At 37.2% G+C, this 18,335-nt stretch overlaps 1 protein-coding gene across 1 annotated transcript; it reads left to right on the top strand.

Moving 5' to 3' along the window:
- The first annotated feature begins 4,943 nt into the window (after positions 1-4,943).
- si:ch211-151h10.2 (uncharacterized protein LOC567699 homolog) lies at positions 4,944-13,597 on the top strand. The gene is made up of 9 exons (XM_058751787.1): positions 4,944-5,100; positions 5,875-6,073; positions 6,254-6,312; positions 7,947-8,085; positions 8,298-8,407; positions 11,075-11,255; positions 11,334-11,417; positions 11,562-11,657; positions 12,194-13,597. Exons 1-9 carry the CDS (start codon positions 4,952-4,954, stop codon positions 12,482-12,484), a joined length of 1,308 nt encoding a protein of 435 aa, XP_058607770.1. The 5' UTR covers positions 4,944-4,951; the 3' UTR covers positions 12,485-13,597.
- The last annotated feature ends 4,738 nt before the right edge of the window (positions 13,598-18,335 follow it).

Below are 18,335 nucleotides of genomic sequence, written 5' to 3'. Positions count from 1 at the left end.
AGATCGTCCATGCCCACATCAGCTCCCTTGCAAATTAAAGCAAACCCCAAATTAATGCTTTTACTTAATATATTTACTATAAAATATTAAAATATGGTCCACTGAAGGAGTCACCAGCCAGAACGAGGTTCAGATGAAGGTTGAACCCTTCATACCCCACAAAAATCCTTCTCAATATGTCTCAAGTTATCTGAGTCCTCATATTATTCTATGTATTATCTGTTAAAATGATTGGAAGAACTTGTGTATTTCATGTAACTTGTGTTTATGGACATGCTAGTATTTATTTGGGTTTTGCACATCCATCAGTGGAGCACTGCTGCAACTTTATATCCTGAGAAAGGGAAATATATCCAGCATACACTATTTATACCGAGACAAACTTGTACAATGTAAAAAAAAAATCTGTATCTGTACTATGATAAGTATTGTAATTATTGACGGTTTATGTACAGTAATGCGCCTCAGTGTCTCTGGGTTGGTGTCTCCTGTTGTTCCTAGTGATGGGAAATAAATGTCCTTTTGTACACTTCATGTCTTTATTGTCTGTCAGTCCTCAAATCCCTCATCTTGGCTTTATTTAGTTTGACTGGCTTTTTTAAAAAAAGAAATATTCTGGAATAAATAAAAAACTAAGATCTATCCACAGTATAATTTCAAGTATAATGTAATCTTTTGACTCAATATCGCACCTATTTAAACCCAGTAACAGAAAACTCCTGTTTTACTAAAGCCTGATTTGTTCACGTTTGTGTAGCTGCACAAACCTATGGCACTTTAGCCCGCCAGAAGGGGCGGAGCCGACCTCTATATAAGTGGGCTCACAGTGCCTTTTCATCAGAATCATTCTGAAGTGACAGTCATCAATTCGCGTGCAGCTTATAGCATGGCCAGTGACACAATACTTGTTCCCTTATTTCAACGAACCAAGGTTTCGTCAGTAACTGGAGCGTTCCCTTTCAAACGTTCTCTCACGTTGTGTATGGGGAAAGCATCTAATCACACCGTGCTATGAGTAGATACAGAATGACCCGCTCTGCGAGTCCAGTCTCGGAGCACTTAAGTAAGGACCCCTAAAGAATATCAGCTAACTAAGCCCCAAGCACAGCTGAGGGCTATCCACATAACCATTTCCACCCTTAGGAGAAATAGGCAGATCAAGCAGACAGAACCCGTGCCTGCAGGGTCGGGACGTCTAGATTATAGAACCTGGATGGCGATGACCAGCCGGTGGCCACACAAATCTCACCAATAGAGATGCCACTGGACCATGCCCAGGAGGAGGCCATTCCTCTGGTGGAGTGGGCCCTCACACCTATGGGGCATTGTAAGCTTTCTGAGATATAAGCCTAGGCTATGGTGTAGATTATTCAGTGAGAAAGCCTCTGCTTTGTAATTGGCAGCCCTTTATGGAGACTTCCAAAGCAAACAAAAAGTTGCTCCGACTGTCTGAACAGATTGGAGCACTCAAAATACACTCTCAAAGCGCTTACAGGGAAAAGTGCATTAGGACCCTGTGACGGGGAGTGCCAAAAAGGTGTTAACCTGGGCTCTGAACAGAGTCGAGAGCACCTTAGGGATATAACCACGTCTAGGCTTGAGGACAATTTTACAGTCGTTGGGCCCAAACTCAAGACAGGAAGCACTGACCGATAGTGTTTATAAGTCACCCACTCGCTTGACCGATGCTTATGCCAACAGCTGGGCAGTTTTAAGCAACAAAGGCCACAGCTCTGCCAAATGGAGTGATTCGAAGGGACTACAGACAAGTCCCCGACCGGCACAGTTTGAGGACGAGGAAGATTCAAAATCTGCTGATCGATTGGCCAGCTTTGAGGGAATGACTCGCTGCCACATAAAGTTTGAGTGTGGAAGGTGTACGCCTGTTGTCCAACAACTCCTGCAAGAAGGTTAGCACATGGGACATGTCATAAGAGACCGGATCAAAGCTTTGTGTGGAACACCAGTCATGAAAGACTGACCATTTGGGGGGGAAAGGCGTCATATAGACCAGAGGTCCCCAACCACCAGGTCGCAACCCACTACCGGGCCATGGAAGAGTTGCTACCGAGTCGCAATAACGTTTTGGGAAAAATGTGTATAGATATGACACTCTGTTATTTATTGTGCATTAATGATTGTTCTAATTATTCTGCATTTTCGTTGTATGCGATTGATATGGAGTAGCAATTTGATGATTTCATGTTCAATATGTAAATGAAAGATTGCTCTGATCTGTCATACATTAGGGGTTAAACTGATCGCAGTTGATACGTATGGGCCAGAATCCACCGTTCGGCATGCATGTGGTTCACAGATGAATTTGCCAATTTACAAGTACAAGCGTTTTTAAACCACAAGAAGAAGAAACGAAAGAGAACTCAATTCTTTACTCATGCGCTGTTCTCTCACACAGCCAAAGCGTGCACAACCATAGAGACATGTTTCAGACAGCGTGAAAATACCGAGTTTATTCCTCTTTCACGTCTCTCTGCATTTAAGATACATAGGCTACACATAAAAAACCCTTCACGGCATTCTCATTCCCTGTGCTTAAATTTTTTTTTTCGTGCTTATCCAAAAAATCATCTGATCTGTGACTCAAAAACCTTATGATCCGTTGAACCACATATTATATATATATAGCAGCTCAGCAACCTCTGAAAAAACTTGAGGGAACAGGAAGTCCCTGGTTTGAGGGAAGCTGCCTGTCGCTGAATAGTCAGTGGCCATTTTGGCATATTCCAAGCCTGCAGCTGGGCAGAGTCTATGATTGTACCCAGAAAGACCATTCGCCGTCTGGGTGACAAATGACTCTTCTGAAGGTTGATCTGCAACCCGAGTTGCTCTAAGTGGCTGAGTAACAGCGCTCCGTGAGCGACTAAATCCCATTCTGATCTGGCCAGTACCAGCCAGTTGTTAAGGTAATTCAATATGCAAATTCCCATCTGCCTCAGAGGGGAAAGAGTCGTGTCTATGCACTTTGTAAAAGTGTGAGGGGCCAGAGACAGTCCAAGTGGTAGGACCGCATACTGATAGGCCACTCCATCGAATGTGAATCTCAAGAACGGTCTGTGATGAGGGGCTATGTGGATATGAAAATAAGCATCTTTCAGATCCACCATCAGAAACCAATCCTGAGGACAAATGTGCGCGAGAATTTGTTTCAAAGTTAACATCTTGAGTGGCCGGCGTATAAGGGAGCGATTCAGATCAAGTCAAGTCAAGTCACCTTTATTTATATAGCGCTTTTACAATACAGATTGTGTCAAAGCAGTTAACAGTATCAAATTGGAGGATAGAGTGTCAGTAATGTTTAATGATAAGATTAAACACTCAATTTTCAATTTTCAGTTAAAGGCATTTCATTATTGAATTCAGAGATGTCATTGTCTAGCTCAGTTTAGTTTAAATAGTATCTGTGCAATCAAATCGGCGATAATCGCTAGAAATTAAGTGTCCCCAACTGAGCAAGCCAGAGGCGACAGCGGCAAGGAACCAAAACTCCCTCTGTGACAGAATGGAGAAAAAAACCTTGGGAGAAACCAGGCTCAGTCGGGGGGCCAGTTCTCCTCTGACCAGACCAAACCCGCAGTTCAAAAGTTTATATTTCTATTTTAATTTTGTTGCAATTTCTAACAATAGTAGTATTATGTAGTTAGGTATTTTATTATATTTTAGTTATTTTGTTATTTTGTATAGATGTCTGAGATCCAGAATAGGTCTGAGCCTGCCATCTTTCTTGGGGATGAGGAAGTAGCGGTTGAAAAAGCCTGATTCGCTGTTTGCTGGAGGCACTGTTTCTACAGCACCCTTTGCAAGCAGTGTTTGAACTTCATGTCGGAGAACGTGTGCTTCATGTTCTGAACAGAAGTCTGAATGATACCTCTGAAACAAGGTGGCCTGTGAGCGAACTGAAGTGAGTAACCTCGTATTATTGTGTTTAGAACCCAGCTTGACATGCCCAGAATGGCTGCCCAAGCCTTGAACTGTGATGCAAGGGGTTCTAATCTTGTGAATGAAGGCTCACCACGAGGACGCAGGGAACTTGCATTCGCGAGTTTGAGTGTGGGAAGAGGAAACTTGTTCTTTTGAGTATGTGGGTTTTCTATCACAGCGGTAAAACTTTCAGGTACACGCTGCGCCTGCAGGACGTGACCCGCTGGAAACAAAAGTCCATCTCTCAGAGGTGCTCGAAGGGATGGTTGAGTGCGAGCTGTCTTTGAGGTAGTTCCGGCCAAGCCAAGAACTGATCCCCTCCTCTTTCTCTCTGCTGGATCAGGACGGCTTCGGGGCTCAGGGTCCATTTGCCATCCGGGGGAGCTGCTGATGCCCAGGCTCAGTTTTTGGCTGGGGCTTGGGCTGAGGTGGCGCTGGCTTCGCAGGCTGAGTGGTGGGGGCTTTCTGGTGACTGGAAGTCACTGGAATTGGAGCACTTGGGGAGGAAGTGACGCAGTGCTTGCAACGTCTTCTGAGCCTCAGAGAATTGCTCCACAAACCCGTCCATGGCAGGGCCAAAAAGGCCCTTTGGAAAGAAAGGAACTGTCTTCCTTAAAGAAGGCGATCCGCAAGCGGAGACAGGCAGCACTCATGTTCTCACAGTGAGAACATGAGCCCTCAACGAGCGCAGACTGCATTTTTTTATTTTAAGTTGCTGTATATTTTAAATGACGCACTGCATGAGCTGTTGTGTGTGTGTATGTAATGTGAATGTATTTGAGGAGGGAGTGGTGCAGCTGGGCACAGGTGGGTCGGGCAGTACCTGACTGCCCTCACCATACCGCATTCCACACATACTCTTCTTACAAACCAACAAGGAAAACAATAAACATTAGTGTTTGATGAATTAAACCTGCTGGACCGACTGGTGCAACTAGAAAATCCAGTATTCAGTCTCCACGGCATGGGCTGAGGAACCCAAACACTTCCCGCAGGACGTCCATGTGGATACATGCCTCAGCTGAGCGCGGGACATGTGTGGAGCTGCTGGGAGTGGAGCGGGACTCAGGGCCGAGGAGGAGGGGATGGAGCAGTGGAGGAGAAACAGATGATCAGCCGAGAGCTGAAGGAGAGAGCTGGGCGAGAGTGGAGACAGATGAGGTGGGTGTTTGGAGTGCTGAGAGTGGGTTAACCCTTGTGAAAAATAGTGTACTTAATTGTGTTGAATGTGCACTTGTAGTGTACTTCAAATCTTAAAGGTATTTTTTAAGTGTATTTACAGATAATATAATAATACTGAATTCAAGAACAAATTAGGTGTATTTAAAGAGAGCAGTACACTTTTTTGTAAAACTGTCAAATTAAAGTACATTGTTTTAATATTTTGTCATGCTTTTTAAGTACATGTATTTTGATACGTTGACTAACATACTGAAGCATATGCGAAGTACTGAAGTTTGTGTTTGATATGAATGTAAATGAAATGTTTTGCAATGTGTAATTACAAATATTTCTAAATACATGACATATAAGTTTCATTTCATAGTTACATTTTTATTTATCATAAAGTCTTGTAATTATGAAATTATATATGTACACAGCTGGGAACATTCTCAGAACTTTGGCTAGCACTCCGACAAGGTTCTTTCAAAGTTATAAACAGTCATTCTTCCATTAACATTAATAGTTACAGTTTCGGAGTTATATGGTTTGTAAATAATCTTCTCAAAATGTTATGGATTTTTTTTACTGAGATGTTTTAGTTGGACATACTTTACTATTTAAGACTTGTTTCAGAACGTTCATAGAACATTCAAAATGTTCTCATAATGTTTGCAAAATGATACAATTGAATCTTTTCTCTAATGTTCATAATAACCAAGTTTAGCCAACTGTGTCAATATTATTATACAGTATAATCTCTGTTTCTTTCAGTGTCAGACTGCGCTGGAGAAACTGTCCGTGTCTGGCTCTGATGTTCTTGGTTCTTCTGGAGGAGTCTCCTCTGCACCCCTCTGTGAGTCTGACTGAAGCCAAGGGTCGACTGCTCCTCGCTGGGCTGCTGTGCGCTGCCATGGGTCTCTGTGCTTTAGCTTTCCAGTTCCTGCTCCGTTATGAACAGAAAGTAAAGCAGGTTTGTCTACTATTGAATTCATTTTTCTTAAACCTAGATGAATTTAAAATGTGCTTCCAAATATGTTTCAGAACAATAGTGTTTTTAGTTTCCCGTCCTCTGCCAGCTTGTTAGTGTCAACTAATGACATTATGTCACTTAAGCAAATATTAATGTATTGTTATGTGTGATTTTTCTCAGCATCTCCCATGCAATGGTGAAGTGATAGTGAGACAAACTGTTGAAAACCAGCAAGCCAGGTGAGACAGACCAAATCCTGTAAATATTCCACATTGCACATTTAATAACACTCCTGTTGTGTTGAAAATATGAATACTTTGTTTGTTTTAGGGGTCAAATCGAACCCTATTGATTTCCATGCAGTTTGCCAAATAACAACACTATGAAAAACACTATAATCTTGTTTTTACGTAAAAACCTCAATTGCAGCTTGTCAGAGACTAAAACAAAATATAAATATGATAAATTATGAACTCCTATTTAAACAAATAGTTTTTCCCTTTGAGTCTTAAATTTCAAAAGTACTAAAATTTCATTAAGTATGTCAGTATTTCAATTTTTTTTTTTTTTTTTTTTTTACCTGATTCTTTCAAAGTGTTGATTTTTGGCAAATTACATGGAAGCCAACTAACACCATTTAACACCCCTAACACCATCTTACTCACCAAAATTTGTATAGCTTTTCCAAAACATCTATGTGTCAAAACTTTGCCTGTACATCCATGAACCTAAATGAGAAAAAGTCATAACATTTCAAGAATAAATAAATTAACCATTGTTTCAAACAGTTGAAGTAAAAATCGAATGTGGATCAAACAGAATACAATGTAAAAAAAAAAGTTAAAATTTTAAGGCAACCAGCTTCAGCAGATTTTTGTGGGAGATTTTAAGGCAACTCATTTTGTGGGAGATTCTCACATTTTTGTTGTATAAACTTAAAAACGATAAGTTGAGAAAACTCAAAAATCTGCTGAAGCTGGTTGCCTTAAAATTTTAAGTTGGCTCAACTTTTTTTTTTTTTTACAGTGTAGTAGGGGACTGTTCCAGGTTCAATATGACTTTAAGTGGTAAAATAAGGGCCTTTAAGTTAAGATTAGTAATACATTAACTAACATAAACTAACAATGATCAGTACATTTGTTACAGTATTTATTAATCTGTTAATTCTAGTTAACAAAATAGAACTATTCATTGAAAATTGATGTTAGTTTAGGTACATTAAATATCAATGGATACAACTTTTGATTTTAATACTGCATTACTAAATGTTAACATAAGACAAAAAAAAGTAAATAATAAATAATTCTTAAATAATTCTCTGGCTGTAGTATTACTATACAAATTACTATTATTATTGTTATTGTTATTATTTATTTATTTACTCATTTTTATTTATTTAATTAATTAATTAATTTTTAAGGATTGAGAGACGAACCAAAAGTATTTTCTTTCATAGTCATTAGCATACCATGGATTTAACTTGCACTGAACCTAGAAAATTCCTCCTTCCTGGGACTGACTGGAATTCAAAACAAAAGACAATTTTGTCAAGTTATAGATCAGTGCAGGTATGTCGTCAGAACCCAGAAGACTAATTCACTTCTGATTCCTTTGAGATTTTGGGGGTTTTTCAATGTATGAGTAAAATAAAGCCCGTGGTAAACATAACTTGACAATACTTTGACTTTTTGTTCTACAACATAAACTGCATGCACACCCCAAACTATTATCTTAAAAACTGTCTTATCTTACAACCCCATAGGAAAATCTCGAAGGAACTAGCAGCAAATTAGTCTTCCTGGTTCTGACGTCATACCTGCACCACTCTATACTTGGTTAAAAACATTAGTTTCATTTATCTTATTTCCCTCAGTGTAAATCCACAGCAGGATGCAGGTCATCTTGAATCCCAGGTCAATGCTCTAGCAGATGGTTTAGCGGTGTCCCTCCTCCACGAGCCCCTGCCGGACCCCAGCGAGCCACACATACGAGGCCTTCTCGCCAGACTAGAGGTGCATTAACTCCGTCTGTCAGAATGAACACTGTCATTAATGAAATTTGTCAGCAGTCATTATGCTGTCATGTTGAGCTCATTACATACTGTATATTGTCATTTTCGTTTGAAATTATGTTGCTGTTGGAAACAGAATGTTCTTGTTGATCCTGCTGAACAGGAATTTGTGATGTTTGTAAATACCAATACTTTTTGTGTTTTTGCATTCAGGCAGTATCTCGGACTCTCCACAGGAAGAGTTATGAGGAAGAAACTGAGGAAAAGGAGAAGTGTGCTCTTCATGACAGAGTTAACCATATACGCTCTTACCTGAGGGACAGGTGAGATGAACTAGATGAACAGATATGACAAATATTTACCCATTGTCACAAACTGTTCAGGCTTCTACAGTATGTGTGTGGTTGTTTCTAGGTTTGAACTCCACCTAAAATGTCTCACACCCAGTCTTGTGTCATGTATGATTTCAAACAACAAGCTGTCATGTGAAGAGACGTCTCTCACTCTCTGCCTCTCAATATCCAGTTTCATTTTAATGTTCATGACAAATAACTGTGCACTCGTATTGTCAATGCTTATGACTAGACAAAAGTTCAGATACACCTTCTCATTCTTAATTGTAAAGGCATTAAAACGGTCACATAGAAGATATAGTGACCAAAAATGTTTCGCAAATCATACTTATACTTTGATTTCTTTAGTCAGCACTCTTTAGATGTCAGTTTTGGTAATTCTCTCAACAAACATCATGAGGTGCATCCTGGGATGCTTTTAGGTGGCAGTAAAGGAGTTCTTGTGTATTCCGGATATTCAATATCCACACTGCAAAAAAAAAAAAGTTGAGTAAAATTTTAAGGCAACCAGCTTCAGCAGATTTTTGAGTTTGCTCAACTTATTTTTGTGGGAGATTCTTGTTGTATAAACTTAAAACGACAAGTTGAGAAAACTCAAAAATCTGCTGAAGCTGGTTGCCTTAGAAATTTAAGTTGGTTCAACTTTTTATTTTTTTTATTTTTTTTTTTACAGTGAACCCATCCATTAAAAAATAAATAAATATATTTATAATATAATATATAAATATTATGCACATACACTGTAAAAAAATAATTTTGAGATTTTGCCAAGTTAACTTTTTTTTTTTTTTTGTAGATATAACAAATTTTTTATCATTTGTCCAGAAAACAAGAAAATTGAAGTTTATTGGCCCTCAAGCTGCAAGTTGAATGAACCAGAATAACTGTTGTTTCAGCTCAAAAACGCTTGTTGAAACAACTGCATCACACAGAAAAAATTTTTGATAACAAAAAATGTGAAGGCACCAGAGTAACAAAGTTGTTTAAGTTGACTCAGCTAAATGTTTTTTACAGTGTACGGACAGTTTATAATTATTACAAAACACATTTCATGCCTAAATCTTGATATTAAAACGTTTTTAGGATAATGAGACACAAATTCAGTCAAGTGTCCAACCTTGAATGACAGTATACATCAGGCAAGTTACGTAAGGTAATATACAGAATTACCGAAAAATAAAGATAAAATTTAGAAAATTCAAGGGAAAAAAATGGTAACACTTTAGAATACTGTTCCATCATTAATGAATGACACAAGAACACATGAGTAACGCAATATTATCACTCTAGTAACTACTAGTAACTAACAAGCAACTCTGATTAATGAATTTGTAAGTAATAGTGCTTAGTCGAATGTGATAGTTCACTATTAGCTAATCAGTAACTATTATTTTTTTTTCATACCTCCCCAAGAACTACTGTATACAGGTTGATAATTAATATGAATAATACATAATGCATTATTAATTCTAAAGTAAAGGTCATGGTAACCCACTAGTAATGACTCAAGTATTACCAAATTCTTCAGAAACAATTACTAATTATTTGGATCAGTATTCTAAAGTGAAGATCGTGATAACTCCCCGGTAATGACTGAAATCATTGTAAGCTTGTGAGGTTTTTGTAAAGTATTGAATAGTAATTATTCAGGTGTTACTACATCCTTCTAAAGGAATTAGTCATTATTTGGATCAGTATTCTAAAGTGAAGATCATGATAACTCCCTAGTAATGACTGAAGTCATTGTAAACGTTTGAGGTTTTTGTAAGGTCCTGGTTAGTAATTCATTGTGCTAGATTTGGTAACACTTAAATCATTACTAGTTACCGTGATCTTCACTTTAGAATACTGATCCAAATAATTAGTAGTTAATTTAGAAGGATTTGGTAATACTTGAGTCATTACTAGTGGGTTACCATGATCTTCATTTTAGAATCAATTATTCATTATGCATAATTCACATTAATTATGAACCTGTATACAGTAGTTCTTAGGAGTTCTCAAGATATATGAAAAAAATAGTAGTTATTGATTAGCTAATAGTGAACTACCAGTTTCAACTGAGCGCTATTACTTAATCAATGGTTAATCAGAGTTTCTTGTTAGTTAATAGTAGTTACTACAATGTTAATAGTGCATTAGTCACTTGTTCCTGTGTAGTTATTCATTAACAACGGAACAGTATTTATAAAGTGTTACCCAAAAAAGTTATAGGTAGAGGTTTACAGGGCAGTAGTAAAAATGTAAAAATTAGCAAAAATTTAAGTGTTGTAATGAACAAACTAATATTTTTGTCGAAACAGTGATACATTTTTGAAATATATATTGAATTTTTTTTTACATTTTTTAGAACAATATAAATGTCTTTACTGTCAAGTTTGATCAGTTTGATACATCCTTGCTAAATGGTTTTTATTTCTTTAAAAAAATAAAAATGAAATAAAGAACACTTACTGACTCTAAACGTTGGCACAGTATATTTTCTATGGTCAGTATTTATACTGTTTTCATGCAGCACTTTTTTAAAACTCTTTTCTAGTTGGCTGTCTGATATTGAGTCTTAGTGTGTTCTTTTTATGATTGTGTTGTATTGTTGTGTTTTCTGACGGTTTATAATGCTGATGTTCTGTGTCTCAGGGTGAGCGGTCTGCGCTCTCTGCTGCGGGTTCAGCGTGAGTGTGACTCGAGTGTGTGCGCGGTTCAGAGCGGGTTACAGAAGCGCTGGGCTCTGCTGGAGGAGTTACACACCCGAGTGACTCTGAGGCCTGACAGCAAACAGGAAGCACACGACCCTCAGGCTGTCCTCACAGACACTGAGGTGATACACTATTGCCATATAAAATCTTACAGTGGCCTTCTGTGATGCAGGTTTACTGATATGTGTGTTTGTGTTTAGAGCCTGTTCAGTGAGCTCGGTCAGTTCAAAAGCAAAGTCCAACAGTGCCGGACGCAGCTGGAAACCAATATAAACCTTTTACAGGTCAGTACACACAAAATTAAAGATTATATAGTCATTTCTGAAACAGTTTATACATTATATACATGTATACAAGTATACATTGCCAATACAGCAACTTTCATGCGATAAAGCCTGAATGTGTTTTTGCTGGCTGATCTTCCTCAGGCACTTCGCAGCAGTCATCAGGGTCTGAACGAGACTTTTAGTACCACCATCGACTCTACATGGAGCAAAGAGCTATTACAGTCCAACACTGATCTGGTATGATAACAGCCTCAGCCTGTTATATAGTCAAGTCAAGTCAAATTTATTTGTATAGCGCTTTTCACAATACATATTATTTCAAAGCAGCTTTCAAGAAAATCATGATGTTAATGTTTATAATAACTTAATATCTTAATATCTTACAGTTACATTCAGCAGATTAGAGCTAAGCGATAAATATATATATTTTGTGACAATACACCCAGCGCACTTTTCAGGGTCTGCTAAATGACTAAATGTAAATGTACAGTATATCTTCATACCTCATAGTTGCATTAGAGCTAGCGATAATATATATATATATATATATATATATATATATATATATATATATATATATATATATATATATATATATAATATAACACAATTTAATCAAACTGAGATGTTCACCCAGGGCACTTTTCAGGGTATATTCTGACAGTTTAGAGAAAAAAATGACTGAATAAATACTATAATGCAGACAAAAATAGTGCAAAAGAGCATATGCTTTGATTTGCTCAGTAAATCATTTCTTTTCTTTCCGGTGACAGTTTTCTGAGATCCATGAGGATTTCATGTCTTTGGAACAGCAGACGTCAAATTTTGTGATCCACTTGAGAGGTCTGAAGGCTTCTGAGCAGGAAAAGACAAAATTATCTGCGAATCAGTCACGGCCGTCTCTTCCCGCTGTCCCTGTGTACGTTGCTGCTCCGGAAGCAGCACAATTACATTCGGACCCAGAAAGTGATCTGGAGTCCCCGGGAGCCTCACAGAAAAGCCACTCCAGAACGTCCCCCTTCCATATGCTCTGTGGGGTGAGGAAGAGGAAGTCATCGCCGTAGTTTTGACAAAAGTCGGAGGCTTTTACAGGACATTTTTAATTTCTAGTATTTTATGTGACAGCCTGTTGAGCAGGTGCACTTTACTCACAGTTTTAATGTATATTATGATAAATATATATATATATATATATATTGGAATCGCTGTATAGTGTCTGTACTGTGACTTGTGATTTTCTACATGTAAAATGTATAAATAAGATCTCATATGCATAATTAATAAAATAATAATAATATGTTACATTAAATATAGCATTGATGGTTTTTATTAACATTAATATTAGTAATATATGTGACCCTGGACCACAAAAACAGTCTTAAGTGTCAATTTTTCAAATTTATACATCATATGAAAGCTGAATAAATAAGCTTCCCATCGATGTATGGTTTAGGACAAAATACAACTATTTGAAAATCTGGAATCTGAGGGTGCAACAAATATTGAAAAAATCACATTTAAAGTTGTCCAAATTAAGTTCTTAGCTATGCATATTACTAATCAAAAATGAAGTTTTGATATATTTATGGTAAGAAATTTACAAAATATCTTCATGGAACATGATCTTTACTTAATATCCTAATGATTTTTGGCATAAAATAAAAATCGATAATTTTGACCCATGCAATGTATTGTTGGCTATTGCTACAAATACACCCCAGCGACTTAAGACTGGTTTTGTGGTCCAGGGTCACATACAATAGAATAATAGAACAGTTTGATGTCGAAAAAAAACTGTAAAAACAGTAATATTGTGAAATATTTCTATTTAAAAGAATATATATTTAATTTAATTAAAATATGGCAAAGCTGAATTTTCAGCATCATTACTCCAGTCTTCAGTGTCACATGATCCTTCAGAGATCATTCTAACCTGCTGATTTTGTGTTCAACAAACATGATCATATCATCATCAAAAATAATAAATGAATAATAAATAATAAAATAAATACATAAAACTGACAACTTCAAAAGAACAGCATTTATTTTCTGTTTAAACAAAATCTTTATAATTAGCTAATACATGCCTTTACTGTAATTTTTGATCAATTTAACGCATCTGTGCTCAATAAAAGCATACTTTTCTCTCTCTCTCTCTCTCTCTCTCAAAAATAAAGAAATAATAAAAAATCCTACCGACCCCAAACTTTATGGCGTAGTATTTGTCTAGTCAATAGTCAACCGCCTCATATGATGAAATCCTTGTTGTATTGTGACTGTGCTTGTGACTTGTAATTTTCTGCTTGTAAACTGTGTTAATAAGATCTTTTTCTGAATCTAATCATTTTAGGTGCACATGAAACGGACCACCTCAGCCCTAACCCTAACCCTATTCATAACCCTAACCCTAACCCTAACCCTATCTGAAACAAACAGTAAATGTGGCAACACAGCCACAGAAAAGTAGTCGTCTATGGCGGTCTATGCTGGTCATGCCGTGTTTGAGCACAAGAGGGCACAATCCAATCAAAAATAAACAGCCAACTCCACCAGAGCTGAATCCCAGCAGCCAAACTTACACGATGCACTACTACGAGATATGTGCTTACTGGTGACCATCCTCAACACTAAAGTAACAAGTTAGAGGATTGGAGCATAATATCATACAAACCATCACATTGCCTTTAAATTAGGATAGTTTACGTTGAAAAAACCAATTCAACAGCTGTAAGTGCAATCTTTGACACATTTGTACAACTGAAAAATAGAAAGAAATAATTAGGATAATAAGTATGTTGTGGGCAATATTAGCCAAACAACCATTTGCACCTTTAGTATTCTGGATGCAACAGTGGATTTGAACTAATACGATATTTTGTTCCCATACACATTTAGTGTAGATATGCAAACTTCTTAGAGGACCAAAAGCCATTCTTCACGGTCTGTTCTCCATATATCTATATTTCAGCCAGATACAGATTTTACTTTTTTTTTTCTTTCTTCTCTCTGCTGTCACTCATAGCAGCGAGGCCAAACTTTTCCACCAAATCAACTTTATAGTGGGAAAAATCTTCTCAGTTGCTGTAAAGCACAGCCTAAAAGTGTATTTCAAAAAGAGATGAGTGTTGTTATGAGAGCAAAGGTGCTCTTTCATTCTCTACTAGCCTTTGTGGATCAGGTAGGAATTTTCATTTGATTTAACTCTGTATGATGTACTGTACACTGACAGGACCTGAGGGTCTGTATGTTTTTAAAATTTCATTTTGGAGTCTACTTCTCTCTTATATACACTGAATAAAATTATTATAATTAGATACTTATGTTTTGTGAGGAAAACACAAGTGGTGCTTGGCTTGCCTGTATGAAAAGCGTTTGGTTTTTATTTTATAAATATTAATATTATATTAAAGTAGGCTTTTTTTTTGGTGTTTGTTTTTGACATGTTACTATGTGGTTGTTAGCGTGTTTTGGCTGTTTCCTAGGTTTTTACTTGTTGTCCTTGGATACAGTATGGCTTGAGTCCCTCATATGGGATTTTGTTTTTTATTTTTTGATCCAGCTGGCAACAACTGATCACTTTTTTTTTTTTTTTTGTCATTCCTTCAAAATGCTGCATGGCTTTATGCATCATTCATGTTGTGAAACAAGTTATATACCGTTCAAAGGCATTTTTTTTTTGACAGAACAAAATGCTTAGAATTACAATTAATGGTTACAGATAATGCTGTTCTTTTAAACTTTTCTGATTTCATCAGAGTTCTGAAAAAAAAATCACAGTTTCCACAAAAATATTAAGCAGCACAACTTTTTTTGATATTGATAATAATTGTCTGATGAAGAGCGTCTAAGCTCGAAACGTCACCTGTGGTGAGAACATAAATAAATAGTTTTCTATCTCTGGAGCTATGGTGTGCCTACTTTGATTTTTTTGGTTGATATTGATAATAATAATAATAATAATAATAATAATAATAATAAAATTGCTGCTTTCTTGAGCAGCAAATTGATTTCTAAAACTGGAGAAACTGAGATTTCAACTGAGTATATTACAATAGAAAACAGCTATTTTAAATTCTAGTAATATTTCACAATATTACAATGTTTGTACTGCATTTTAAGAGAAATTTTTAAACTGAAGTGTATATGCTATATTTTAGGTTTAGGGGTTTGTTCAAATCATTAACCTTTAGTATAAGCTAAAGTAATAGTGCCAATTGCATTAGTGCACCACTAATAATATAAATGTCATTTGAAGCAGTTCCACACATAACTTGTGTAAATACACATTAATGTTAATGTTAAGTGTGGCCTTTGCTATAAGCATACTCTTTAATACTTGACTGTTCATCAGTTATACTATACAACCCTTTTCATGGTTCAAGGACTTAAATTGTTAAGTCTGTTTCGCTCTTTAAAACATGAATTCGGCACGATTCCTCCAGGTTAAAGCCGCTATACTAGGTTTTATGGTCAGGAAAAAGGGTCTTGAAAGGTCATTGCCAGAAACCTGTTATTACTAAAAAGCGAGCTGCCCTCTGGATTCACTCTGATTCAAACGCTTTTGATCCAACTTCAGTCAGTTCTGCAGCCGTTCCTTTTTACGGGACAGTCCTGTACAGTAACCGCCAATCCACTCCGACCGGAGAACGTCTGTTCAGAAGTCAATGATGGATGGTAATGCACTGATCAACTGCTGATCTCATTATGTGACAGTCCAGCCTGTGTGAAAAGTTGACAGAACATAAACCACGTTGCTTTTATGGGACTGGATCTTGAACAGAGGATGAGATCAAGTATATTTATGCGCTGGATGCTGAGATACGCAGAACCAGTCCAGCTGACTGTGTGTCTTAAGAATGCTGAACAGAAGGCCAGAAAAACAGCCTGTAACATCTCAGCACTGGAACCTCAAAACCGCAGCTTAACCGGTGACAAATATGTCCAAATTGTGTGTGAGCTGGCTGTGTGTGTGTTTGGGTGGGTGTAATTGCATGTGTTTCAGTGGCTGCATTGGCTCGGTGCCTAATTCATCTTGTTTTGTGGCCTCTGCACCTGTTGGTCTTTCTGTGGCTGCGGCTCTAATTGAAAAGGGTGGGCCGTACCCGGGGGACCGCTAGGAGGAATGGAATGTGCGCTTAAGCGCTCCGGGATAGGAGTTGTCACAACACTTTACATGCACACACACACACACGGCGAAGAAAGAAAGCAGGAGAGGGGGAGTGTATGAGAAGTGTGAAGATAGAGATCATTTGTGCAAAAGCAACGGCTGAACAAAAGCGTTTCATCCCTCCACACCGCACGACCTTTCACTCATTCATTATTAAACCAGAGAAACAATGCAAATAAAAACGGCTTCATTCATTTTGCTCAGATGCCACATGTGAATACAGTCTAATTTGACACAGCGGGACTGTAAGAAAGCCAATGAGGCAGATAGCACTGGAATCTCTGCCATGTACCAGGCTGGAAGAGGAGAATTCCCCAGGCCTGCCATAGCTGACGGGTGAGATCAGACCTTTGGAAAGATGACTGTGATCGAAACGTGCTGGCCGATGCTTACCATAGCTGAGAAGATGCAGCTTGTGTGTCTATCTTTTTATCTATTCCAAAACATATTAAAAAGATAGTTCACTCAAAAATGAAAATTCTGTCATTAATTACTCACCCTCATGTCGTTCCAAACCTGTAAGACCTACGTTCATCTTCGGAACACAAATTAAGGTATTTTTGATGAAATCCAAGAGCTTTCTAACCCTGCATAGACAGCAACACAACTACCACGTACCGAGGCCCAGAAAAGTAGTAAGGACATCGTTAAAATGGTCCATGTGACATCTGTGGTTCGACTGTAATTTTATGAAGCTTTTTGTGCGCAAAGAAAACAAAAGTAAAGACTTTATTTAACAATTTCTTCTCTTCCTTGTCAGTCTTTGCCACGTGTTCATGCATGTGTTGCTGCTGGCACAGGAGCCGGATGCGTTGTGCCTTTTTTACAAGCAGAGGAATGCATACACATGCGTCGTGGTACTCTTGTGAAAAGTGGCGGAGACTGACAAGTTGTTATTTGTTATTGAAGTTGTTATTTTTCTTTTCTTTGCACAAAAAAGTATTCTCGTAGCTTCATAAAATTACAGTTGAACCACAGATGTCACATGGACTAATTTAATGATGTCTTTACTACATTTCTGGGCCTTGAATGTGTCAGTTGCATTGCTGTCTATGAAGGGTCAGAAAGCTCTCGAATTTCATCAAAAATATTTTCATTTGTGTCCCAAAAACGAACAACATGAGGGTGAGCAACTAATGACAGAAATTTCATTTTTGGGTGAACTATTCCTTTAAATATGCAATTCATACATACAATAACGTCAATACACCTCTACACCACTTCCACGATGAACATGTTTTTTATTTCCAAATTAAAAAAATATATTATTTGATGTTTTTAGAGTGATATAAATAATCTAAAATAACAGGGTGATACAATGTGATGTCATAATGAATACTCATTAAAATAATTCTTGAAAAGAAAACCTTAAGTAGTTTAAAAGTGTCATTTATTATTATTAAACTGTCATAAAAAGACCCTCATGACTGTGGTTGTGTCTGAAACTTCCCTGCTACACTCCTCAAAATAAAGGTCCTTTATCAGCATCTATGTTATGAGCCTTCTTCATACTAGGAAAAAAAAAAAGAATTTTTAGATTCTTTGGGGAACCAGAAATTGTTTTCTATGACCTCTTTGACTCTGAAATGTGCATTTGATGTACACTTTACTATCCCATGAGGCCATGGGACAATGTAGAACATCTGAATTACATTCATACTACACACATTCATACGGAACATGCTTTTTAACAGACACAAAGTAATTACTTATTCAAAAGAAGTACCTATTCAGAGAGTATGTGATTT

Source organism: Onychostoma macrolepis, chromosome 18, assembly GCF_012432095.1.
Source record: "Onychostoma macrolepis isolate SWU-2019 chromosome 18, ASM1243209v1, whole genome shotgun sequence".
NCBI classification, from domain to species: Eukaryota; Metazoa; Chordata; class Actinopteri; order Cypriniformes; family Cyprinidae; genus Onychostoma; species Onychostoma macrolepis.
Note: the sequence above shows the minus strand (reverse complement) of the source record. Positions and strands in the feature narration are given on the sequence as shown.

Excerpts from the sequence above, each read along its gene's own strand:
- si:ch211-151h10.2 (XM_058751787.1), top strand. The coding sequence starts at position 4,952 with ATGCCTCAGCTGAGCGCGGGACATGTGTGGAGCTGCTGGGAGTGGAGC. Across the intron at positions 6,313-7,946 it reads GTTGAAAACCAGCAAGCCAG|TGTAAATCCACAGCAGGATG; the intron begins GTGAGACAGACC and ends TATTTCCCTCAG. Across the intron at positions 11,418-11,561 it reads CCAATATAAACCTTTTACAG|GCACTTCGCAGCAGTCATCA; the intron begins GTCAGTACACAC and ends GATCTTCCTCAG.